We start from the raw sequence: 27987 nt of genomic DNA, 5'->3' as shown, positions 1-27987 counted from the left end.
ACATTGGCACTTGAAAGCTTCAAATTTGTGATTAAAGCCGAGTGGAGATTGCGATTCTCACAGGTGTCGTTCTTCCTGGAGCCCAGACGAGTCCCCAACTTATCTCGAGTGCGTTCGTTATAATCTCGGCAGATAAAACTTTTGATGAACTGATTCAGACTCGCAGACGTATAGTTTTAAGTCGGGAACAAAGCAGGGAATCCGTGAAAGAATACGCCTGTCATGGAATTAAGGTAAGTCTGAGTTATTTTTATTGCTCCTCCTCACAAGCCGAATCGTCCCTCAGGGACCGGGGAAATGATTGAAGTCTGGAAGGGATAGCCTTTCGCTCTTTGTTTCCCCGAGCAAATTTTGAGAGCTTTTTCGGCTCCGGAGAGAAGATTCTTTTCTACGGACGGATATACAGTCACCTACCAAGAAATATTGCGATGGCTAAAGTCAGAAAATTCGTAAGTTCAATTTCGGCGTTGTTAATCTCCAAGCACGTTTTATTTATTCATTTATTTATTAATTAGTTTATAACTATTTTTTAAAAAAAAGGACCCATCAGTTTCTTTTAGACGTTCTGTTAACTTTACTGGCTCATTCTTATTCACAAAAACTTTCATGAAGATATGCATGAGGATATTGATGGCTAAATTGCAAAACCACGTATCTCTGTCTGCGACGCTGTAGACGCCCTATCATACTTAATTTTTTCCTCTGAGAAATTAGTCAACGTAATTACTTGAAAACCTACGGAGATTATTCTTCTATCTGAGCAAACTAATCTGCACAATTTAAAGCTATACAGTTGGTTTGCTTCTCTTCGAAAAAATTGAAGAGGTACAGGAATATCGAGACACTGCAATTCAAATACGTGCTTTCGCACTTTGATCATCAGTATCATGGTATAGCTCCTTTACATAAAAGAAATAAAACATTATTGAAGATATTGAAACATTGCCATGGGGATAACCATATTTTTAACTTTAGCCATGGATTTTTTTTTAGTCAAAGCTACTTGGCTCCGGGGGCACGATTTATACTTTTTTATTTTATTTATTCTTGATGGTTTTTAGTTTCTAAAGGAGAAAACTCCAGGTGAACTTATCGAACAATCCATTCTATTTGGTACCTGCATGCTCCATGATGAAGAGAGTTGTTAATTTCATGCTATCTATCCTATCCGTGACTCTACTACAGGGCTTCTTCATTAAGTCCCGTATCGATCATTGACAAAGGCACATACTGTGATGACGTAACAGCAGTCGTGCATGCAACGACAAAAAACTCCACAAATGGCCCGCCTCTAGCACCATGGATTTCATGAAGCCAGAGTGTGACTGGTGGAATAAAATACCGAGACATCTTAATTTCATCATTTGCGAGCTGAATGAACTCCGCTGTCTCTATTGTTTATTTCTTAAATTTCCTCTCTTTCTTTTTATTTGAATCAGTGAGAACAAAAACACACCAACTCGGTGACTCAAAAATGCTCAATTTTCATTAAAGAGAGTCAGTTTTCAAAAAGATCATTGAAGTTAACGCATCTATTCCGACTTGGACCTTTAAAGTGTCCTTAAATACTTGTCTTTCGTCACCAAAGATCTTTTTCTTGTGCTAACTTTTTCAACCACTCACAGTTTTGCGTGTATCTTAATCATTTTTATTTTTTCGAGTTGGTGTGTTTTTGTTTTCACTGATTCGTTTGAACACTCAAGTTTCTGAATACTTGAGTAATTCATTTTAATATTCTCACGATTAATGCATGGCAAACATATTTCAAAACCACCGCATAATGGCGAAAGTATAGGAATACACATGAACAAGTAAACGGTGATAATGTTCTTAATTATTTTCATCAGTGGCGTGACGTGCTTTGCGATACATCAATTGATCTGACATTTAAACCTTTGGGGAAGGATCGATGGACAGAGTGTTCGAAACGAACACCTTAATAATCGATTATTTACCACATCTTCAAATGGGGAGATATCGATAATTTCTCATTCACGCCTCGGCTACTGATGTTCATACGCCGCCACTCACTATTGTTTCACGCATATCGATGGTAAAAGTCTCAAAATACGTATCTCGATGTGTAATACTACGAATTTCTCGTCACTTTTCATGTCGTTGGAGGAACACCGACGAACATAAATCCCCGGAATTTTATTGATTCTTCATCTTGTATTGAATATTCTGTACAAATTTCGATCAAAAACACATATTGCTTCCTCTGTAATTAATTGCTCACAGCGGAAATTTCAAACCAATCGAGATACGCAAGTTTTGTGACTTAAACCATCAATCTACGTTGATTTTTGTATAAATTATTTAGGATTTGATTGATAAGGAAGATGTACAAAGGATGAGAAAATCATTCGTAAGGGCTCTGAACACTGGTACGATTGAAACGTTTATTCGTCACTTTTTTTTTTACTCTCTATCGTCAAGATCAAATGTGAAAGATTCTTCTACCTATTTTGACAGGTTGAATATAATTCTGAACATTTTGTTGATCTGTCATTTCGTCGCTTCATCTGAAGACAGCGGATTGGCAGAAGAAAATGTCACCAGTGGAGGGAAAACATGGGCTCTACTTGTGGCAGGCACAAACGGGTGGTCGTACTATCGACATCAGGTAAGTTAAAAGAGTTATTTTTAAAATCTGTCCAATGTCAACGATGCATTAAGTGAATGCAACAGTTCGTACTTAACGGATGTTTCTATTGCCTACACAAAAAATTGAAGGCACTCTCGTTTACTGTCCCTCGGAGTTCAAACAGCATCACGTGTTACTCGTACATATTAATGAGTTTCTATAGACACTAGAGTGGTTGACTTTTTAGGAATCCCTTTTATAAATTACCTTGTTATTACATAAAAAGAAAATCACCGTGCCACACCAGATTTCGAAAAATCATCGGTATTCAACCACCGTGATGGACACCCGGGCATTACACGGTCCAACCCTCAGAGGACACCGCCGAGGTCAGTAAGTCCAATTTTGCATGTTTAAAACTATCCTGAGGTTGACAATAGAGGCAATAACAACGGATTTTGTCGATGCAGTCTGCAGAATGGATTTATACAAAAAGAGGGAATTTGGTAGTTATGGTGGATGTATACATAAAGGAATTTCACCAGAATCATTTTATCGGCATTTCACGTTGCTCAGTTTCTGGTTGTGTTTTGAAGCGAAACTAGTGTACTATCTTGAAACTTGTCGCACATTTCCCTTGCAATAAGCAGGGTTCTCCCACAAAGTTTCAAGTCAAAGTGGTGCCTGATTTTCTTGTGAAAAAATGAAACATGAGAGGAGATTGGACAGCGATTGATGTGGTTAGGCTGATTCTACTTTCACCGTTCATATTATGATGTATTCGCTCAATTGGACGTATTTCTGCCAAACGGAACCATGTGCATTAAGACATGAGCCCTGAGACCTATAAGAATATGTGCATAACAGCGCTCACGTCATAATGCACATAGTTCCGTTTGATAGAAATACGTCCAATTATACTATAGCTTTTGCTATTAGCAAATACTATACTGCCTCACCCAAAAAACACCTATCTCTATAAAGCAACCAACAGTACATACGTTATTTCTGAACTTAGCCATATTGGTAGTTCTCAAATGCAAAACGTAGGCGAATTATGGCCCTTTCTCTTAAATTCAGTCCAAATTTTCTCCTCTACGCGGCCAGAAGGTGCCGTAGATACGATTTCTACGCGTTATAACGAGTCCAATTTTTCTTAGCGAGCCACCGCAATCACCTGAAAACGGCGGGGTTTTGGACGCGAGCCATAAATCACTCGAGGGAGCGGTGGTCACAGGATTAGCGGACCGCGTCTTCTTCGACCGTGACGTCATTTGCGACCGAAAAAAGGGCGCCGGGCAGGGTGGTGGGGGGGGGGGGGTTGACGGCGAGGCCTCCATTATTAAAAAGTTTGTTCCCCGATCTTTGATGTCGGTAATTGAGACTCGCGCGAGTTCCATCAAACACCGAGGATAATTAAACGGTGGCTGGAGCCCTGGTCACTAAACCCCCCCCCCTGCACCTCCCCAACCCCCACCCCCCCTCCCGCCGTCGGAGGGAGAAAGTTGACGATCGTCGATGATTATGTCCTCGGGGTTCTGGACCGCCCTACTTGGAGGAAAAGACTTCGGTTAAACGAACCGAATGAACCACTAAACAGGGTTTGCAAATAAAAATGTCACATTTCGACGGCCAAAGTGCAAAATGACGTATCTTCATTGCGGTATTTCAGAATTGTCGCTCCTATTTTTTTACGAGGTGGAGCAAGTCAACTAAATGAGAGAGTGTTGGAGTTTTTTGCCAGCGTGCGTTAAAAAAGCCGAGAATCTCAATAAAGAGGGAGAAAGCTCATAAGAGCACAATTTTCCTTCAAAAACTAAAACTTACACAAAACTAAATAGCTTGACATTTTCACAGAATTTTCTGCTGACAGAGAAGAAAAATCAGATAAATTCTAGAGAAATTACGTTGAATAGTTTTATAAAGGAAAAACGTTTGCCAGGAAGTTTGCAACGTCGCAAATGGGGATACATGCATGGTTTTGCACTTTGGCCATTGATCAAACTGATTACGGTGGACGCACGGGTCGTTAGTATGTTGGAATATTTTCCGCTAACGTGCGTTAAAAACTCAGCATTAAGCTGAAAATTCTCACAACAGAGGGAATAACTCCTTTGGAGTAACGGTTTCCCTCATAGAGATATGCTGTCTGGTGCAACACTAGTTACGTCCATAAGGCAACTGCAGACGCGTTTCGGCCTTGTTGGGCCAATCATCAGTGCAGTGCAGCCTCCTGAATTTCCTGCTACCAAGCTCGAGAGGTAGCTCAAGCTGGTAGCAGGAAATTCAGGAGGCTGCACTGCACTGATGATTGGCCCAACAAGGCCGAAACGCGTTGCAGTTGCAGTTGCCTTCCTGAATATGGACGTAACTAGTGTTGCACCAGACAGCATATCTCTATGAGGGAAACCGTTACTCCAAAGGAGTTATTCCCTCTGTTGTGAGAATTTTCAGCTTAATGCTGAGTTTTTAACGCACGTTAGCGGAAAATATTCCAACATACTATTGGCCATTGATATTGGCTCTACAGAATCTTGCGTAGAGAACCATTCACACGAGCGCAAGCTCAGGCATCTATTCGTGAGCGAGATTTGAATAAGTTTTTTATCACACAGATCAAATGGACTACATTTTGCAATATGGAGTTTTCATTTAAGTAACGATGTTTGTGCCATTAGTTTTCGCATGTAGATAGGCGTTTTTATGTATGACCCAGAAATAGTAGTTCCTTTAGGCAAATAGTGGATCAAACGGGTGTTAAATTGTAGAAATCACGTCCTTTGTATATGTTTGCTATTTGAGGAATACTAGTTTCAGGAGTCGAATTCAGAATTTCCTTTATATGATTCATTTTTCTTGTAAAATTTTAAAGAACAAGATTGGTTGCATTACTATAATTCGTGCCTTATGTAAAAGTCAAATTATGCAACATGTGATTCATATGAAATTTTCGGTTTAGAGGAATCAGCCCTCAATCAAGTAAAAAATTGAACGAACGGAAGTTCCGACTCACGGTAATGAATTTTCTGTGGGAATGGAACATGATCCATGTAGCACTGACCCTTTGATTCACTGAACTGAATTTCAGCTCTGTCAACTGAAGCGGTCGGTTCGCTCGACTTGGGACTCAGACTTTTGAACCGGAAAGTGTTAACCTAACACAATTCGGTTTCAGTGGCGTGGCATGCCTTGCGACGATCGATCGATATATTATTTAAAACTATGAAAAATGATCTATACACAGGGTGTTCGCAACGAAGGCTTTCATAATCGATTCTTTATTGCAGCTTCAAACGAGGCAATATCGATAATCGATCATTGACGCATCGGCATCGTTCGGTTTGTTTGGCCGAGGATTGCTTGCTACGTTTCGTATTATTACTGGTGGAAGCACTTACGACCAAATACTTTGAATTTTCTTCAAAGTTCTACGAATTTAATAAACTGGATGAGTCCGCTATAAAAAATCGCCCTCCATTTCCAAAATATGAGGATTGTCTATAAAGTAGCAACTGCTCAAAAATTAACGTCATTTTTTTCGTTGCGTTAGTTTTCATACCGATCGTCAGCGGGAAATCGCAGACAAAACGTTCAGCCGCGACGTTCAAACTCTCTTCCTGCGCGCAAAGCAATTTTTCTTTGCGTATGAATTTCACATTTTGAATTTTTCAAACAGGCGAACATTTGTCACGCTTACAAAACTCTGATGAATAAATTCAACATGCCCAAGGATCGAATAATAACGATGTTCTACGATGATGTAGCGAACGATGGAAGGTAAGTTTTTAATTAACGTAATTATTTTTGAACCTCTATTATCCTTATACCTCTACTTTATTTACCGCATTTCCTCTGAAATGATCATTAAGACATTTATTCAAATTTCTGGACTTCAGCAGTTCCTTTCGGAAGCTTTTACAACATAATTCCGTTAACTATAAAGACAAGACAAGTCTGGTTTTAAGGAGTTTAATAATGTATTTTACAACTTTCAAATCCTGCAACTCAACTAGTGTAAAAAGTAAAATCCTCACCACTCGCTCGGGTAGAATAATTACAAAGAATGACCTGAGATTTAACCTAATCTTGAAATAACGCGTAACTTGAGGCTGGAATGGAGAATTTGCAAGGGTCTGAAATTTGATGAATTTCCTGTTTAAGTGGAATCCTCTGAGTGAACGGAACACGAAGATACCCTTGATTCATAAATTGAGCAATTATTAGAGGAGATATGACAAAATAACCGATTCTGCTAAAATACATGTGTTTAAATGGGAAATGCCGCCAGATGACGTCACAAGGCGGCACATTTTCTCACTTTTAAATCAATTTTTCTCCAATTTCCCATGTCAGAAAAAAATTATGAAAAATGTTGCGAACTCAGCTCATTAGGCACTTTCAGATGAAGCAATAAAAAAATTGCGTGCAAATTCTCCATTTAGCTATCTGTGCGTTTTACATCCTCTATTACTTTACTATTTCTATGTCTCTCAAATAGGAATCCTAGGCCTGGGGAGCTGATCAATGAGCCCAACGGGACGGACGTGTATAAGGGTGTCGTAAAAGATTACACGGGCGAGGTAAAATTTTTAACCAACTTTATCATAGAATATTGATATGTCGCAGGCAAATGGTGAAATCAGGCATTTTGTCAAATGCCTAGGCAGATAGTAAATTTTGAAGGTCTACAAAATTTTGTGAATTTATGGCGAAGAGCTCACGATTTTTCACTATTTCTGGAAAAATAACTCATCAAACCTACGTACTCTTTTTGCCTCTTCCTCTTCAATTGCTTCTCATATTTTTAAAATTTTGAAATTCCAAAAATTCTGTATTTTACGACGTACTAAACATTTCAAGATCAGTGTCTCTTCAGGAGCTAAAAATTGTTTAAAATAATATTGTGTGTGCAAATTTTTACTGGGAATTTTTTCTTGCAGGAGCTATGAATTATTTTGTCTGAATTAGGAAAAGAATCAGAATTTCAATCCAAGTTAGAATATTTGACTATTTGCCTAGGCATTTGAAAAAATGCCTGATTTTACTATTTGCCTGCGACAGATACATAACTGCGTCCAAGGTAGTAGACGCCATTCTAAACGTAGACGTGATTATCTGCTCATCTGATCCATAATGGGCTGATATTGCAAGATAGAATGTTGTTTGTTGTTGTTCTTGGGTTGGGCTCCTTGGAGCTCAGGTGGGGTAGCCCCCGTGGGGTTGGTCTGCTTGGTTGCCAACTGGGGCAGTTCCTGGAGGTTGGGCTTTTTGGAGGTCAGGTGGGGCCGCCTCTGCGGCGGTGGCGTGGCGTGAATTCCGATACATCGATTGATATGTAATTTAAACCTGTGGTAAAGAATCGATCATTAAGGTGTTCGCTGCGAACACCCTGTTTATCAATCCTTTTCCATAGGTTTAAATAGCAGATCATTCGATGTATCGCAAAGCACGCCACTGCGGGTTGGGTTCCTTGGAAGTCAGGTGGAGCAGCCCCTGGAGGTTGGGCTCCTTGGACGCGAAGGGGGGTAACCCCTGGCGGGGTTGGTCTTCTTCGTTGATAAGTGGGTTAGTTCCTGAGGGTTTTGCTTTTGGAGGGCAGTCGGGGCAGCCCCTGAGGGTTCGGTTCCTTGGAAGTCAAGGGGGGCACCCCTGGGGGGGGGGGGGGGGCTCCTTAGATACCAATGGGGGCAGCCCATGGCGGGTTGGGTTCCCTGGATGTAAGGTGGAACAGCCCCGGAGGCTGGGCTTAATGGATGCCAGGTTTGGCACCCCCAGAGGTTTTTCTTCGAAAAATCACGTATCACGTCGGTGAAATTCGTACCCTGTAGACTCGGCCAATGATTTGCCTTCAATTGGCCGGGTATGCAAAATGACTGTCGTGATGCGCGAATAGTGGTATCTGAATTTCGCATTAAGATTACATAGTGGGTTGAAGGCGCTCTTCCGTATCGTATCTGAGTGGCCCTGTACAACTATGCGGACCAAAAATGTTCAGAATTGTGGAGTCTAAAATCGAGCCGTAATTTTGAAGAATGCCCGAAGAACATTATTTACGTTCTAAGATGCTTTTTAAGTGTTAATCTTTTTTTAAAAAAAAGAGTCCAAAGGCTCGGTTTGGGTTGTGGTTCTCATGTCTTCTCGCTTTGATCATCGTATTTTCATGCAAATTTGAGAGAGTCGCCCATTTACAAAATCGCAACGTTCTCAAAAGCGGTTGTAAATTCCATAAGTTTCGCATGGATAAAATGAGCTTTCGACGTTGAACTGTAAAATTACATATTCAAAATGCTGATGGAGTCTGAAAAAGCATCATACTTGCTATCCTCAAGGTATATCACCCTTCTACCAACAATATAGAGGAATGTGGACCGTTTTTTCATTCGCTTAGAAAATCGTGTTTTCCGAGCTAAGCACTTCTGCACTTTCACCATCGATAAACTGTAAGAGCTTTTAAGTGGTGCGTGCTCATGCAAGAATAGAGGCTGAATCTCTTGGACCCTTCAATTTCTTTATTCTTGAAATCATAAAATTTCAAGGGACCAATGAAGCACTTGTCTTTGCCGAATCTGTAACTCATACATTTGAAACGTTTTATATGCCACATATTTGTAATATTAATTAAAGAGACTCCCAAAAAAAGGGCTGACTTTCACCCCTTTTTCGGTATTCGATTCGACCATCGAATGAAGAGTTTAAGTGGAAGCTTATAATAACAGAAAACTCAGGAAAAAATTTCAAGATGAGTATAGGGACCGTCTTCGAGTTAGATGGGGGGGGGGGGGGAGGGGGCAAAGGGGTCAAACAAACTCCGGCCGTATTTTTCGCTATTTTCTTGTTGAATTGATGTGTCTACGGGGTTGTTATCGTTGTATACACATGTTATACACACCCCTTCATACGCATTTTTACACGCGATATCGAATTTAATGTTGACGAGTCGATATATCGATTTTTTAAGATTCTTTACGGAAAATCGACGATTTTTTCGGATTGGAATTGTTCAATTTTGATTCATGGATTACTAAATGCACCTAACATAACTGTAGTACACCGACACCTATGTATTTTTTCTTGTAGAATCGATTTTTAACGTTAACGAGTCGATTCATCAATCAATTATATCGAATTTTTGCGATTTTCGAGGCAAATTAATGATAAATTGGTATTAAAATTGGTTATTCTCCATCCGAGAACAACCAAATTTTGGGTTGGAACACATTTTCGGTTGGGCCGATTTCCAGGTGAGTCAAGTTTTCGATTGGTGCACATATCCGGTGGAGTAGAAATTATGATTTTCGATTTCCGGTCAAGTAAAATTTCGGGTGGATAACGAATCCCGTTGATTATGGTTTCCGGTCGGTCAGATTTCCAGGTGCCAGGGGGGCGGCCGCCGGCTTTGACTCCTTACCAGCCAGGGGGGTGGCCCCCGGCTTTGGCTCCTTAGTTGCAAGGTGGGCTGCCCCCGGCTTTGGCTCCTCTAATGAATATCAAATTACATTGCTGTAATTCGCACCTCGTTGCCTGAAGTTAATGATTCGCCTTCAAATGGGCGGGTATGCAAAATGACTGCCGTGACGCACGAATAGTGGTATCAGAATTTTGCATTATGTTTACGGATTGATTTGAAGGCGCTCTTCTGTATCCATCGTGACTGGCCTTGTACAATGTTGTTGACTAAAACGTTCATAATTTTGGCATGGGAACGGAGTTCCCCTGTCTTTTCACGTTCTTCTGCTACGGCTATTTAATTCCCTATGTCTCTGTGACCTTGGGCGATTCGCCCAATGTTCGATTTTCGGTTCATTTTCGGATGTATCAAAAATTCTTGTGTTTTTTAGCCAATCATGTCTCTACGTCAGGTTGTGTAGAATTCTAAAATTCGCTTTCCGCGAGCTTTTTTTCGCCTTGAGATGTTTTTCGTTATTATAAGCTTTCACTTCAACCTTGGTTCGATGGTCGAATCGAATACCGAAAAAGGGGCGAAATTTTGGGAAGCTCTTTGTCTAATTTTTCACCTCTTCATATGAAACTGTAAAACAACTCTTTTATGCGTTCTTAAGAATAGCTGGATCCATATTGCACAAGAAACTGCAGAAATTTGTTTTAAAAAACTATAAAAACTCACCTGTGACCAGACGAGTTTCTGCCAGTGTTGCGCCACCCAAGACGAGCCGGTAGTCCTATATCGCGTCTGGTTTCTTATAATTTCCCGCGAAAGTTAGTTTTCACAGTATTTTAATATGCATACTTACATTTTACGAAATGTGTGTTTCAGAAAGTCTCCTTGGACAACTTCTACAAAATTCTGAAGGGAGACAAATCGAGCAAGGGAAAAGTAATCGAACCGTAAGGAAAATTAATTAATTCAAATCTCCAAAGAATATTACAGAAGCTATAGGTAGTGACATTCAAGCTGAAAATCCTTATTTCAAGTACGATTTTATCCACAGGAATAGAGCCTCAGATCCACGGAAGCAAAATTTTCAGGGAAGTTATTATTGTAGAGTCCCGTTGAAAACTTCGATTTTAAGATTTTAACATAAGCTGCGACTTCATTTTTTAGCAGATGGGGGACGAAAAGTCGCGATATAATTTGGCTGTCATATAGGTACACGCTGAGTGTTGGAGATTTCCAAACAACTTTCTCCAAAAACTATGTTTTTTGAACTTCAAACTAAAAAGTGACGTACTGGTTTAAAATGTTTAAACTTTGTTCGTTCTTAAATTATGTAGAATAACCCTTTATGATTTAGTATCAATTACTTGATTTTCATGGACTAAGATGGTTTTTTTCACGGACGCTCATGAGAAAATATTTACATAAAAACCCGCTCACGCGCCGTCTAAACTATGGATACCGGCGAAATAACTGCTTTTTATGAAAAATACACTTTTTCATTTCGTACAGATACTATGTAGAAAATGCTTGCGTAGTAATGATTCATGAATGACGCAGGGGCAAATTGATCAAACTAGATTTTTTTGTACAGTGACCTAGAAGGTATACTTTCGGAACATCACACCGCCAGCCTCCTAACATGAAAGTATATCTCGTGGATCAAAATCTCCTCTGGTCTAAAACTGACTGAAAAGAAACGTTTGGATATGAACATGCAGAACCACTGTTTCTCGAATAACATTAATTTTGACAAACTTGCACCCCATGCTAACTATTTTTTCATTGGTTCTAGGAATGCTCAGAATCGGATATTCATCTTTTTCACAGGAACTGGTGGGAAAGGAGGGTTTTCGCGACTGATCGGTGAAACCATTTGGGCAGACAGTTTCAGCAAAACTCTCCTCGATTTGAAGAAGAATAAAAAAATGAAAGAAGTGAGCATTCATCAAATACTTTCCATGTCTAGGCATTCTAACTTCGCTATGAGTTTCCGTTAATGAGCCATTTAGAGGATCTAGTATACTTTTGCGGTTTTTCATTCAATTTTATCGACACCATTGAAAGTAATATTTACAGTTGTTCTCTCCAAAACTAATTATATCGATTTTGCCAATTATTGTCTCTCTCGCCACAATGAATAGTGTAGAAGTCGACACATTTTTTCACTTGACTCTAAAAGTAAGCTCATTAATTTTTCATCTACCTCAAGGTGGATTGAATTTGAAATTGGAAAAAAGAAGAGAGTTATTTTTTTTTTTAAAAAAAAGAGAAAAAATGGCTCGTTTCATTAAAATAATTGGTGGGTGGTCGGCTTTATCAATACGAAATAATAATCCACCAACCATTCTAACTCAACACAAGAATCTAAATCTGTCTAATTTGATAATTAAAACTTATAGTGTTTTTTACATAGGCCCTTGTCTACTGGGAGAGCAGTCATTCAGGGGCAATGTTTGATACGTACTTACCATACTCAAGTGGCGGTAAGTATATTCTACATTCATTTTATTCAAAATTATTGCCTCTTCCTTCATTTTCTTTGACGATTGATGCAATCCAAATCAACCCGAGGCAGAATCTCTGCCACAGAGAAAAAATTATTTGGTAGATATTATCCACCAAATAGGATGAGCCGATTAACTTTAATTTTTATGAAATCAATGGATCATTAAATTTAGCAATTACCGTCAATTTCTTAGTCTTCAAATCCCTTTTGATTAGACGTTGGTATAAAATTTGTTTTTTTACAGAAGTTTCATTAAGAAGAAGAAGAAGAAACACTTCTACGCCCTCGTCGGCTACGCTGCATAATCCCCCTTCAAAAAAAAAAAAAAAATTATGATGTATTGCAGTAAAGTGAATAAAGACATAATTCTGTCCCGCCAATAAACGCCTTCATTTCCGAGTGATACAACACCTATCTTCTGGTTGCGCGAATATTAATATTCCCGTAATCAATGTTAAAGCATCAAGTTGAGATCAAACATTATGATACCACCGCTCAATTTAAGCAATTTTATGATTAATTCAAGAGGGAATCTTCTTGGCAGTAAATAAAATCATATTTCTTTTTAAATAATGCCTAATAGAGGCATAGTTTCTTCTATGAAGTTAGTTTGAATCTGACTATTTGCAGATAAAGACGGCAGTTGGTAAGACATGCCGTGATTTTTTTGTTCAAAATTTAATAGTAATCGTCATGTTAACTAACGTCGATACAAAATAAACAATTTTATTTTTTCTACAGTTTTAGCGCTGACATCAGCAGCGGCAGACGAAGACTCGTTTGGATGGTACTGCAACGTTGATGATATGCCTGTATGCCTTGCCGGTCATTTCAGCAGTTGTTGGCTGGACAATGCAGACCAGGTGAGCTGTTCATATGCGCACATTCTACTGTAAAGGAGTTAGAATTATTATTTTATTATTAATGATTAAACCTCATAATCAAACAACAACAATGCCAACAACAATAATGCATATTAGAGGCATAGTTTCTTCTATGAAGTTAGTTTGAATCTGAGTATTTGCAGATTCTAAAGGAGTTAGAATTATTATTTGATTATTAATGATTAAACCTCATGATCAAACAATGCATATGAATCAGAAACAACAAACATAAGACGCAAAAAAGTAACCATGGGCGGTTTTAGATTAAGGTAAGTTTGATCATGTACGTTCTTACGTAATGCTCACCGAACAACTTGTATGTCATGGAATAACTTCAATTGCTGGAAAAGTCGCAAGTACGACTTTTGATGTATATGTGCGTTAATGGAAACGAGCTACATATTACTGATTTAAAGTTTCCTCGAACTGCTCACGTGGTTTTAAACGGAGGCGTCTCCCCCAAAATCGTCATTTCCCGGATGAATGAACGTAACTCCATTCCAAAGCTGCAGAATTGAGATAATAAACTATTTAATTTTTTACAAGGACGTACCTCTGCAATTTTTTCAGATTTTTTCTTCCTCTGATTTTCGCATGAGCTCAAAAGAAAATTCAGAGACATTTCCATCCAAAAATGCCGAACATATAGAACTGCAATTTGTGTAGGGCATTCGGCAACAGTGAAATTCAGTTACGTTTTTCTGTGAGGGAAACGACGAAATTGACATTATTTCTGCCAAACGGAAGTATGTGCATCATGACGTGAGCCCTGTTATGCATACATTATTATGGGTCTCAGGGCTCATGTCTTAATGCACATAGTTCCGTTTGACAGAGATACGTCCAAATAAACGAACGGAAAATACTCTTTGTAAAAATGATCAACTCAATACTATTTGAACAGAACACTTAACAGACATGCGCCGTGTCGTATTTTGGGGAAAACGAGCTAAGAATCAAAGAGTTTTGAATGCAATTGGTCCTAAATTTTTTTCAGCCAAAATTTATCAAAGTCGCTTATGAATTCAGTCGCTAAACTTATTATTTGAAATTGCGTGTCATCCCACTGAAAAAAAAAAAAAATATTGCTGAATTTGCCTTGCACGCGGGTATTTCATGGCATGGTGTAGCTAAAAAACGAGCGTGCAAACCATGCAGGTAAAATCGCTACACAAATTTCAGCTAACTTACACACACGCGTGTAGCTGATTTTGCTCTCGAAAAAGCTACGTCTGTTACCTTTTAATTATTCTTCCGTAAATTTCGCTATTTTTCCGTAAATTCGGCCAGTTCAGCCTAACTATTGAGCTATTTTTACTGTTCGCAAAGTACCAATACCAAAAAATGCAATTACACTCCCAAGCCACTCGATGCAAGATTAACTGCATGAAGGCGCGCATAATTATGTAGCAAATCGGTGTAGCAATTCGTGCTAGTCGTTCACTCGATTCAACATCGTGCACGGATAAGAAAGCTTAACGAAGTGAGGCAAATTTTGCTCCACCCTAAATCGGTGAATTATCAATTCTTTTTTTTTCAGTGATGGAGGAAAGGAAGTTCAAACCTCCTTTTCTCTCTCAGACTAGATGGAACTTTTCCGATCCTAGGTCCGTTTCTATTAAAGTCAGTGCATTTGCTCTCGTGCATCTAATTGAATTCCAACCCGTCATGTTTTCCCTCCAGAAATCAGCCCCAAAACAAAGCATCTTCGAGCATCAAAACGGTGTTCGACAATGTGTGACCAGCAGCCATCCAAATTTGTACGGATCTTTTAAACTGGGCTTGAAGAAACTACCTTATTTCTTCGGTGGAAACAAAATGGCGGAGGACTCTAGATCTGATTTTGCTGCCCCTGATGAACTCTCAGAACAAGACTCACTTAGAGTTGCTTCCGAAGAAAATACACAGGTATTATCATGGTAACAAGAGACTGCCTTTAAAGAAAAGAACATTTAAATGCCAATTTTGACTGGAGGTTTTTTTTTTCTTTTTTGTCCTTCAAAGAAGGATATAATAACAGCGTAAATGTCTCGGTGTCAAAATCCTTGGTGATTTTGCAATAAAACATAGTTCTCGCCTCCTCATTTGGTCAAAATTTGGTGATTTTGCTCTGTTTATACTACTGTTTATGACAGTAAAAACGTCACTGACGGTGTTAATGGTGTAAAATCAATCGTCTAATTTGTTCATGTCATAACTACATAATACACTAAATTATCTAAAAATATCACCCAATATTTTTGCCTCCATCAAGACTTCTTTTTGAAATTTTCATAAAAATATGCCTAAGATTTAAGCAAAAAAAGAAATTATTGAGATGTCTGACAATAGGACGTATTTCTATCAAACGGACCTAAGCGCCATAGGGTGAGGAAGGTAGAGGGGGGCTTGGATTGGCGGCGGAATCGGGCGTCCGGCTTATTCCTTCCTATACTCGCAATGCTTTTCCATGGCGCTTAGGTCCGTTTGACAGAACGCGCTATCCGGGATTCTAAATTCCTCAAAAGGAACTCAAATTGGCGCTCAGTTCCGTTTGATAGAAATACGTCCGATATAGCCTATGAACTCCTAAGTGACATTTATAAAAGAAATCCGAGTAATTAATTTTCATAGATAATTTTGAGAATCCATTGAATCCAGAGAGAATCCATTCCGTTTGAGACCCCACTACACATCAGCCAAAAGGAAGTAAACACAATCTGAAAATAGAGCGGGGAAAATGAGGCGAATTGATGACGGCGCAGAGATACGACTATTCATGCTTGATGGATGTCCGTGTTGCATCTGCAAAATTGAAGGCGCGATGGGGCGAGCACTCGCATTGCTCCGCTCTATGCTACCAATAAGATGACGCCCAGATTCGGGAGAAAAGTTAAAAAATGAGGCCAGATTATGTGTCTCCTATTTTAAGCAGTGCTGTCACTTGTTTTTCGTATTTCTTTTTTCAATTTGATACCTAATTCTCATTTAGGATATATTTGTAGACCTATATCTGAACTCAGATGTACTTGGTCCCATAATACCCGTAAAGCACGTGTTTTCAGTAAACCTCGGGTCAATTTGACCCAGTTTGGGCACATAAGGGTTAATTCCCGAGCGTGTCTTAATTTTTGTGGATTATTATATAAAAACAACCATATACTTAACCGCCAGCATAAGTTTGCAGGGACCCGATATTTCCCCTAAGAAAGCGGACGAAGCCAAGTAGAGAATGATGGAGGGGCAAGGATACTCATAAATATCAGTTACTCTAATTACTAGGCTTCGCTCAAAGTTTGCGGACAGAGCGAGGAGAAGTGACGGATTGAGGAGAGAGACAGAATCGGTGGAATTCATTTTAATTAGATGTACACGGGAGACCCAATTGAAATTAATCACGCCGGCTTTCAGGAGGAAAAAACCAAGGGACTGGCCGAGATAGACATCCCGGTCGCAATGTTGGAGGGACAGATCTCCAACGCCAAGTCTGTCGAGGAGAAAACACGGCTCGAGGAAGAACTTTCGTTGTTGAAAAAGGTGAGCCTTGAGAGCTTTTGCTTTTAGTTACAATCACAGTGAGCAGAAACATTTTGAGCAGAAAGACTTGAGCTCTTGATCAATAGTGGTCATGACCAATAAGAGTCAAATTTGTATCATTCAGTGATAATGTTTCCAAAATTACATGCACAAATGTGACACTTTCAAATTATGGTAAAAATACCACTATTTTCGGTTATGGTGACTTTTGACTATAAGAGTTCATAAGCAACACCATTAATTTGCCAATTTATTTTAGTCATAGTTTCCTCTGTGAGAGGACAAACTTTGCGCTGTAGATGAATAATGACTGATGTGTGTATTTAAAAACAAGCAGGAAGCTCCAACGCATTGGCGTCGGAGAGCGGCTCTGGGGGCAGTAGTTGTAGTCAAGAATGAGGGCCTAGACACATTTTGTCATTGATGTACAATCCGACAACTGTCGATTCATGTTTTGTAACTTAGCAGATTTACGTAGCCGGTGTATAAATGTGTATTGGGCTTTGATATGGCGAATACATGGCATTATCACTTGTTGTATACTTTTAATTTTGAAAGCTCTTTGGAGGTCCGCTTCCTAAAAAATCTCTGGTTGATAAGTCGTTTAGCGAGGCTGCAAAAAATTTGCATTTTTATATCTGAAAGTGTAGGTATTGGTTTTTTGTATAATTGTTTTTTTGGATTGCTGGAAAAGTAACGCATACTTCTATAATTTAGGACTGAGTCAGGGAAATATAAGGTTCGTTAAATAGTAAATATTCCTAGTACCGTGTGACACTATTGTTAACGAAAAGTTTTTGCAACTTGTCAAAGAGGTTGTTGAATGATCTTCGAATAACTTTTGATGAGCTAGAGGTAATGGTTCTATCTGCAGCTCGTGGACTTCTGTACGATATTGTCCAGAATCATCTAAATTTTCAAAAAGTGTCCGCTTGTTCGATACCCAATTTGCTCATTCATGCATACAAGGAGAAGCGCATGAAAGCTTTAGCAGACATTTTGGAGATGAATCAAGAATTAGATGAAGAATTTATGACTTAAATCACGGCACCTTAATCACGGGATGACCTTAATTACGGCAACTATTTATTGTCCATGAGATGCAGATGGTTCCATTTCCCTAGCTCATCAAAAGGTATTCGAAGATCAATTTCATCAGCCACCCGTACGAACCACGTTTCTAGTGACCCGTACTTGCTTCGCACGTATGAAACATACAATCAGAGAAAACAGAATTCATCTTACAATAATCAATAATCAGTAGGACATGAATCGTTGCGATGTATAATACGACATTATAATGCGGCATTACTATTGTAATTCATTTTAATGTTTAGGGGCATTATAAATCATTATTGCCACGTCGGAATGAAATGTTGTAGACTGAATTGAAAAGCATGTTGGCAAAATTTATTATAAAAATAGTATAACATGTAGGTACATAACATAAAGGTAATACAAATTAAATGATTAGAGCGTGTATATTTCATTACATTATAGGTATATTACAATCATTTTTGTCATTGTTGGAAATTTTGATAGTTTGAATTTTGATAGTTGATAGTTGATAGTTTGAGAGTTGAAAATTTGGTTATTTTATTTAGTTAAGGTGATTCGATAGACGCCATATTTTGTGTCAGAATGGCATGCGACATATCCCATCAATTGGTTCCATTTTTTCATTTACTCATCATTTTTCTCCAATTTTAAGTTTCGCAATTCTGTTTTCAGGAGACTAAAGCACTCACTTATCAATTTGTATATTTATATTGAGTTAAGGTTAGAGACGTATTCCTCACCGGAATTGAGGAATGGAGGTGTTACAGTAAGTCCGGCATTAGGTTCCATTTCGACATCAGCGACGATCAACGCTACGATACTGGAAGCCAGTCTTCCGATATTAAATCCCTAGCGGGGAAGAAAAAAAATGCCTAGATTTCGCTAAAAATCCCTAAATCCCCAGATTTGCTCAAATATACTTAAAAAATCCCTAGATTTTGCAAAAAGCGCCATTTTTTTATGAAGAATCATGATGTCATTCGATGTAGCGATTTGCAATATTTAAATCTGATTGGCTCGTTTGAATTTTGGCGCTCTCTGAAAGCAGTGCTAATCCAGACCAATAAAATGAAAGAATATTAGTTGATTTCTTATTATTAACAGGTTGAATGCAGTTGAATGTCAAGTACATCGAAGGACACAATCGTTTTAATTTCCGGCTTATTTGCGGGGAAAATAGTGTTGCCAAAAAGGCCTACAAAATATAGATGAAAAAATGTTTTCGATTGTCGAAGCTATAATTGAGGTTAAAAAGTTGATTTTTGGTAACTTTACCTCATCAAAAAAAAATCCCTAGATTTCCTGAAAAATCCCTAAATCCCTAGAAATTCCGGAAAATCCCTAAATCTAGGAATAAACCCTTAAACATCGGATGGCTGTTGGAAGCATTAGAGTCAACATTTGAAACGCTGCTGCAGAATTTGCCGGGAGTATAATCGAGTGTTGAAAGTCAGTAGAATTGAACAATGTAATAATTGCTTTCCGAAATAAGCGTTATAATAAAAAAACAACGAATCTGAACTGTTAATACTGGAACACACCTTCTGTAAATGTACCTTGCGAGAGATAAGTAAAAAAATAGATGTACTGGAGGAGAAGTGCTTCTCCACAGAGTTTGAAGAAGGAAAAAAAATGCCCAAATTTACTTACTTCAGCATTTTCGGCAAAATCACTGCAATTTCCGAACCTTTTTCTGGCCAGGGGCCAAAATTAAATGATTATGAAGGGCCACTTAGATGTTGTAGATAAAAATAGGACTGTTGAAAAAGTCGCCGTTTTCAATAAATATGTTCCCGGAATGGAAGAGTTAGGTTAAAAAATTTAGAGTTAAAAAATTCCCATGAGCCGAGTGCCGTAGGTTAAGGGCCCGTTCGCCAAAACTAATCGGAACTGTATGAATGAATTGCTCCTTTTAAAAATCAAAACAATATCGAATTGCGATATATTACACAGTTAAGATAGGGCTATGTCCTGTCGTAAGCGGCGACATACAGTCGATATCATTTCAATAATCGCCCCAATGGCCACGATAGTTGTTAGACGTTTACGGTTTCCCTGGTAACCTTTGTTTGCTATCAGCTGATATCGAGTAAATGACTAGGAAGCTCCAACCCAGTGGTTAAAGCTTCCTTAACCGCGAAAACTTTAAAATTCAAATTTTCAAATTTTGAACGTAAAGTACATTTTTTCCATCACGAGATAAAAGCACAAACAAGTTTTGAATTGTTGACTGTATCACCATGATTCCAAAAATACAATACACAATATAGCATTGACTAACAATAAAACAGTATGCAATAAAATAAAGTCATGACAAGGAACATAGCCGAAAATGGCGCCGATTCCCATCAACCAACGCGCGGTCTCTACAATGTAACATGCTGCATTGATACTCCCCAGCTGGGACCGTCCGGAATAGCAGCTCTAGTGCAAGCACCAGAGCCGCTAAAAATTGGCCAAAAATAGCCAATCTGCATTTCACGTACCGCAACGTTTCCTCTCATGTGTTCCCTATTTAATGGAAAACCCATCAGTTTAAGACCTTAATTCCATAGTTCTTAGATAATTCTTCGAATAATAAAGAATATCGATTTATCCTAAGTAGAAAAATGTGCATTTTTGGTTGCAACCGTGTAAGACTCCGCTCACGGTTTATTTGTTGAGGAGACTAACCAACAGTTTTTATAGACATTTTCTGTAAATTTTCTCCACTAATTATTTTCATGAATTTTTAATTTCTCAGAAGAATATTTTCATTATTTAACTTTTAAAAGATAAATCATAATGAAAAATTTTAAAACGCTGCAATGAAGATACGTATTTTCCTACTTAAACCACTGATGTGCTAAAAAAAATCGAGTCAGAATTTCGATTATTTCTCTGTTAGGAAGTATTGGACCACTAAACATAGTACGAGTTGAAATGTACGATGTATGCTTCCTCATCAAAAGTATGCGCTGAAAAGCCCTAGATACACGATCAAATTCCGAGCCAATTCCGATCAAAGTAGACATGCTGATGACTGATGGTCACCATCTACCATCAAATTTTGACGGGCCGCACTATTTTGTTCAAAATAAGATCGGAATGGAGTGCCACCATTCATCATTTTCTGCCAAGTTTTCATTTTAAAATTAAGCAAATTAATGAGTTTAAGACTCATGACTCCCGACATTTTGATGGTGATTGGTTCGGGAATTTGATCGTCTATCGAGACCTAAAGCCATTCAAACAACGGTTAATAAAAAAATCAACCCCCAAGTGAGATTAATATCTCGCTGATGAATATCGCGGTTGAAATCAATTTGATTAGTGGTGAATGTACATGTTATTGCGTGGACATTTAGCACTGATCTAATGGAGCAGATATTACGCAAATGACGTCATTTGTAATTTTTCCAAGTATCTGATTAGCATATGGATGCAAATATTTCAGAGAAGCTATTTTTATCAAAAATTGAATGTTAAATGCGGGTCTTGACTTTCTAAGTGAAAACTTGAAACCCCTTACTAATGTTCCGGCAGTTGCGGAAATTGTTACATTTGGGGATCCGACGTTCCCTCATGGGTAACAAGAGCTATCTCTGAGTTTAGTTGACTGCTGATGAATTTCTGGTCTACCAGTATCGGCTTTTTAATTTTCTGTAAATATGACATTGTTTTTAGAATCGCAATTTGATGGATCAAACTATGGATAAAATTTTGGATCTGTCGATGGGAGGGTTGAAGGTTGACTTACAAGATTCTTCCTTTACTGAGCACAGGCGCTGTTTCAAAAAACTAGCTATTCAATTCCAAAAGCTCTGTTTTGACAACAGCGTAAGTATTACACCCAATTTGCAAACAGTCTATTTTTTATGTATGTATGATCGGAAAACAAGTCACACAACGACGGCCATTTTGAGTTTCGAATGGAATTGTGAGATCTGTATGCCTCATCTGTATCTGTTCCAAATTACGCTTATGCAGTGGTATTTATGTACTTTCTGAGGTAGAAAGCTTAAACATGTGGAGCTTAACCCGCTTGTGAGGAAAAAGTCACAAAAAAAATTCGGTGGAAAATACCGAACTTAAGTTAATTTCTAACACCAAACTTTTTCGGTTCAGGTATAACCAAAGAAAAATTCGCTTACCTACATCGGAAAACTTCGGTATTAAATATACACCGAAGTCTGGTATCTTTTGCAATTATTGTTTCTCCGTGTGATTTTTGGACTTTTTCCGTGAGCTTATGGTTATTTTTGAAAAGGTATCATTTTAAAAGAACTTGCGTTTTACTCTACGAGGTCTGTTAGATTAGAAACCGGATTTTGGTCATAACTAGCCCATAATGCGTCCAAATTACGTTTTCTTGAGCTTTTCTGATAGCTGAAAATATATTAAAGAACGCTACGTTCACAAATTTAAAAAATCATAATTAGCTTTGTTGGTATGTGGCTTGAAGTTAGGCAACCTCAAGGGTGTTTTGCGATGTTTATGTTTGACCGAACTTGTCTCTATTTTTTCGGTCTTGCACTACATTTTTCAACCCACAAGGACGATTGGAGTTTCGTCTCCATATCGTAGCCGTACACTTAAGTATTGTCACCGAAAATTATCCTATCCAAAAATGTAGGATCATTGTTAGAACGTTCAAGCAACTAAAGGGAAATTGACATTTGGTTGGATTTTCGTTCAACGGACAACAATCAAGGGGCAAGTGTACCTGAAACTCGATGCGTGTCTACATATTCTATCAAAATTGTATGTGCAGAGCCTTCAGATATATTACTCTCTTCAACAAGCTCGAAACGACCATTTTTGAGCACTTTTGCTCGCACTTCTTCCACGTGACAAATGTCAGTTGCCATTGAGGGTCGATTCCCATGCTCCTCATCTTTGACGAACTTCTGACCAGTTTTGAATCGTTTAACCCACTCAAAACAGTGGGAACATCTCATACAACGATCTTGGTAAACTTTACTTAGCATACCAAAAGTTTCGGTACAGAGTATACCGAGTTTAAAACAAAATTAAATGTTGAGTCTTTGCTCTATCGTGATCGCATGCTGAAAATCGCAAAACGCACCTGACCTACTCGTATTCAAGATGACACAGAATAAACACTGATCAAAATAAACAAAATCTGTGAACGTAGCGTTCTTAAGTATATTTCCAGCTATCAGGAAAGCTCAAGAAAACCTAATTCGGACGCATTGTGGGCTAGTTATGACCAAAATCCGGTTTCTAATCTAACAGACCTCGTACTTGAAGTTTGTTGTAAGGAAAGATACAATTCAAACTTCGGAATAACAAATCTATTTTAGGTCTAAATACGTACAAAAGAATGAATTTTGAGGTACCATAAAACATATTGGAAAAATTTATTTTATAATCCGTTTGATTTATTTCAGAACTACTACGTTGACCATATTCTGCCTAAGCTGTTTACCGTCTGCAAGGCAAGTGCCGAAGAGCGGGCAATCGAATCAATGTCAACTGTTTGCACCGAACAACACCGATCTCTCAAAAATGCAGTTTAAGTTCCTCCTTGAATAAAGAATTATAGATTCACACATGTTAACGAAAACTTAAGATTTTGAAAAGTTTCACACTAGATTTCAAAACATGTAAAAATGCTATATTGTAACATTTTGATATAAATACAGGAATTTGTGTCTCATTTGTACGAATTAATGCTTACTAAACTCAAAGAAAAAACTTTTTAAAAAGCTAAATCTAAGTTAGGATTTCGGTGTGGTGGTAAATAAAAAAAAAACTTGTGCGTTTGCCAACTCTCTCCATTTTGCGATGAGGAACCATCATTACTCACTCAAGTATGAAAGCACACATCTGCAAACGGAAACTAATGGCGCATATGTCGATCTTCAAATGAACCAGAAATAGTGGTTCCTCATTGCATAAAGTACCGCATTCAAATTTGAGTAAGTCGAGGAGAAAGCGAACCTGAGTTCTCTTTGAAAATATTTTGCTATCAGTGGATTAATCTGTTTTTAAGTTACAAGGTTGAGCTTGGAGTGCTCACTGCTCATGACGTAGTGCTATTGACGAAAGAACGTAACTCCACTTCAATGTTGCCAAATCTCCCTTCGAAAATTGCATTTTTACCAGGTCAAGAATCTAGGGCATTTCTGACTGAAAATTTCATGATTGATCTAATGAAAAAATCATAAGAATTTGGACAAAAATTCCAACGGTTCACTCTTGTAAAAATCGAATTGTTTGAGTCAATTTTGCTACCTTTGAATGAAATTACGTTCCTTCGTCCATGAAACAACTATGATTACCACTCATTCGCAATGTTTTCTCTTAAAATAAAAAAGGCATTTCTCCAGAAAAGAAGTTCTTGACCTCTTGACTCTGGTTAGAAATCTACGGACGGCTGTAAAATCGACAAGGAGCTCCGCTGTAAACGCCAAAAAACTAATCAAATGCCCTACGCTTAGGGCGATGAATGCGAGCTGCAAATCGACCATGTTGAAAGGTCTCGGCCCGTCCTCCGTCGAAAGATGGAGACGTTCGATGCCGAAAAGATGATGCGTCATACCCCCATCCCATGAAACTTTCTGTCCGGTTAGTAAACTTTCGAGCCATTTCTTTACTTGGCCTGTCTCGAGAAGTTGTACAATTTTCTCATTCATTGGCTCGAAGAAGAACGAATCTTTCGGCATTTTAAACGAATATGGGTATGAGAGGAGACATTCCTCAACACGATGCACCTCCATCCCTTGCGGGACGAAGGGGGTCTTTAATAAGAAATTGTCTTGCGAGAGAAACATATCAGGGAAGCTCAGCACATAAGCATCCATCCTCATGTGCGCTAGTTCGTTTTTCCCTATTGCAGCAATGCCTCTGTTAAAATATTTGTTTGCGTACATCATCGTTGAGCTTATGTTTGACAAGTTTCCGGTAAAAATATAATCATCATTCGTCGGGGCCAAATAAATATACCTGAAGCTCCGGTAAAAATAAAAATCTTGGATCAGCCTTTCCCTCAGTTTTCCGTATTGGGGCCATTGTTGGAACATATTTGAATATGTATCAATATCCGGGACATGTATGTACATAGCCGACTTGGCTAAATCCTCCACGGTGTCGATTTCTGAATAACGCGTGTAAGCACTTAAAAGGTCAAACATTCTACTCTTAATGACCGTGGAAAATATTAAAACAGCGAAGCTGAAAATACAAAAAAGGATTTTCCCCGTGAAGAAACGTCCCAGAAGAAGTCTCATTGGCGCCCCACACATGAAGTACTCCCAAACGGTGAGAAAAGCGGACGTCTCCTCGTAAGGTAATAACTCCCCGGTTGGGTACAGCCGACTGAATATTCTAACCTGTGAGTACTGGAATAAGTATTGCATGAGTAAAAGCACAAGAAGCGATATTAAGAGACATAACCAAACGGAGGGGTCATTTAATGAAAACCAAGAATCGGGGTACGAAAACAGCACGCGGGGTCACGATACACAAACTGCAGTGTTCAATGGTGCCAGATGCGTCGAAATTTGCGAAATCGGTAGTTTCGTGCTCAGGACTGAACCCATGCATTGCGATAAGAATATCCGGCCCATATCTCTGACCGCCCTCGTAATAATCGAATCCTTCCGTTTCTTCGAATGGAAAAACAGGCATTTTTTGGATTCTTGAACACCTTCAAGCGCATAGGACAAACTATCTCCCCAGAGAGTGAACATAGAGGCTCTTTCTGTGTCGATTTCCTCAGTAATTTTGACCGAAAATTCCCAACCACCCCAATCGCATCCCAATCAAAGTTGACTTGATTGTCGGCACCCGAAATTGGGTACCGTAACACATGTTTCGCGAACGGGTTGTAGTAGAAGCAATCCACCTGAAGGCAAAAAACAGTTTTTATCCCTTTGAAGAAACGCCACATAAATTTGAAGAGGAACTGCAACTCCGACCCTATTTGCGCCCTTTTTCCTCCGGCCACAGGTTTATCTTCCAGTGATGACCTCAACTCATTGCTCGCTTCTGTCGAATAAAATACTCCAACCTCGGAAGGACTTACGACAAAGATCAGATGGTTTTTACAATTCCAAATTGGGTTGCGAAATAGACCACGGGTAGCATTATAAACGTGGTCGCTCAGTTCTGCGCCGTGTTCCATCTCTGCGTAGGTAATGAACAATTCAAAATCGCATTTATGTTTGTTCCTCGCGAATCCGGAGAATGGGTCAATATGAATGCAATAATTGGGCAAACTCGTTAAGGTTCCATTCACATACTCTTCAGCATAGTTGAATTTCGAATAATTTCCTTGATATGATCGGAGAGTTCCGTTTCCATTTTTAAAATCATTCTGCCGGTAGCTCGTGCTCCTAGCCGAGGAAGCTAGTATCAAATCGAGAATATTTTTGAAACTCCTCACAAAGAAAACAATGTTTTTTTGACGAGAACTTTGGGTAAATTCTGCAAGACACCAGATATTGTCACAGACGGTTGTAGTGATCGAACTTTCATGCAAGCGTTCCAAAATGTTGCCGACAGAAAACCTGACGTCAGTGTTGACAACGTAAAAGAACGATTGCTTAGAGAGCTTCACAGCGTTTTTGCAAACGTCCACAACTCTGTCAGTTAGATTATTTTCTAATTTTCGTGGATGTAAGAGAATTGTTTTAGAAATACAAAGTATTATTACCATCTGGATGAAAAGGGACATTCTCATGCGGTTGAAAATCCAGGCCGCACCAGCACCACACTAAACACAATTCAGCTTTATATTCCGTGTTACTTGATATGTGTGCTACTGACTTCTGTCACAGAGTATTCTACCTTCCTGACTGATATTGTTGAAATTGCATGGACTAACACTGACATTTTCAAGTTATTGATGTCCATATTCTCAACGGAATGAAGAGAAGGCACCGCAACAAATTTGCTGAAAAACATATGAATATTTTAGGAAATGTACAATTTACAGCACATTGCTTAGATATCAACCTTGATTTGAAATATGAAGTGACAGAGTGACCTTCTTAAAAACACTCGGACGTAAAAAGAGAACTCTTGGATGTCATTCTAAAATTATTTCAAGATTAGTTCGTGTTTTACCGATTCAATAATGACATTTTTATCCTCGTGGGATTTCAACACCAAGCTAAGTTGTTGCTGTAAGTACATGGTGTAGGTAACCTTGGACCTATTACATGTGGGCAAATTTTTTGAGAATAAATTTAGCTCCTGACATGTGCGAGTATGGATTGGTAACATACAGAGTGTTCCAAAAGTCCAGCCCTTCCCCCTTTAACTTTTGAACGGTTCGAGATAGAAAAATAAAACTTTGGGAATGTTCCTATCTCAAAGGAGACCATCTTTTTTTAGGGGGGGGGGGGGCAACTTTTTTTTCAGATGGCAACCCCCATCGTTAAATTTTGGTTAAAAAACAATTATCAGAATACTTAACTTCGTACCTTGTCTAGTCCATTCGAATCATTGTTCGAGACTTTATATGAGGGAAAAGAAAGGAAAGAGAACCTCCTTCAGAATTAATTATATGCCCATAAGAAAAAAAGGACAGTGCTATGTCAAAAAAAAATTATGTTGATGGGGGAAAAGGTGATTCATTGTTGTGGGCCCCTAGGCCCGTGTCAGTATGTTAAAATTCGGCCCTGTTCCCGTGCGCAAAATGCAGTTCAATTAGAAGACGTGATTTAAAGATACGTGAACGAGGCTGAACCAAGGAGTCGCATGAGCCACTCAAGGTTCAATAAATTGGAAAACGAAGTCAGCAAGAGATTCCTGACTCCCTTGTTTATAGTTATTTTATGTCTCGTAATTTCTGCTCGGATTATCATTCCGCAAAACAGATCGATCTACATGACAACTTAGGGTGAACCCTATCCGCTCTAGATTCTTATCAGCTCGGTCATCCATTTATGCTTGAGCATCGAATTCGACCAATTTCAGCATCCATCCTGAAGTCTCATTCATCCCCGAGAAAGATCCTTCCTTTATTAAATACGAGGAGGGGAGGGGGCTCACCCATTTTTCCCCAAATTATTTTTTCGATATG

At 38.7% G+C, this 27987-nt stretch overlaps 1 protein-coding gene across 1 annotated transcript; it reads left to right on the top strand.

The window, feature by feature from the left end:
• The first annotated feature begins 76 nt into the window (after positions 1-76).
• Positions 77-23613, top strand: LOC109033898 (hemoglobinase). Its single transcript, XM_072301247.1, has 12 exons — positions 77-233; positions 2476-2626; positions 6264-6364; positions 7086-7167; positions 10863-10933; positions 11779-11920; positions 12400-12469; positions 13234-13355; positions 15060-15284; positions 16767-16892; positions 21618-21770; positions 23345-23613. The coding sequence occupies exons 1-12, from the start codon at positions 223-225 to the stop codon at positions 23471-23473; spliced, it is 1383 nt and encodes a 460-aa protein (XP_072157348.1). The 5' UTR covers positions 77-222; the 3' UTR covers positions 23474-23613.
• The last annotated feature ends 4374 nt before the right edge of the window (positions 23614-27987 follow it).

This window comes from Bemisia tabaci, chromosome 6 (genome assembly GCF_918797505.1).
Source record: "Bemisia tabaci chromosome 6, PGI_BMITA_v3".
NCBI classification, from domain to species: domain Eukaryota; kingdom Metazoa; phylum Arthropoda; class Insecta; order Hemiptera; family Aleyrodidae; genus Bemisia; species Bemisia tabaci.
The sequence above is the reverse complement of the archived record's forward strand: the minus strand, read 5'-3'. Positions and strand labels throughout refer to the sequence as shown.

Bases quoted from the DNA above. Each gene is read 5' to 3' on its own strand.
- LOC109033898 (XM_072301247.1), top strand. The intron at 7,168-10,862 runs GTAAAATTTTTA...TGTGTGTTTCAG, and splicing joins TAAAAGATTACACGGGCGAG to AAAGTCTCCTTGGACAACTT. The intron at 21,771-23,344 runs GTAAGTATTACA...GATTTATTTCAG, and splicing joins AGCTCTGTTTTGACAACAGC to AACTACTACGTTGACCATAT.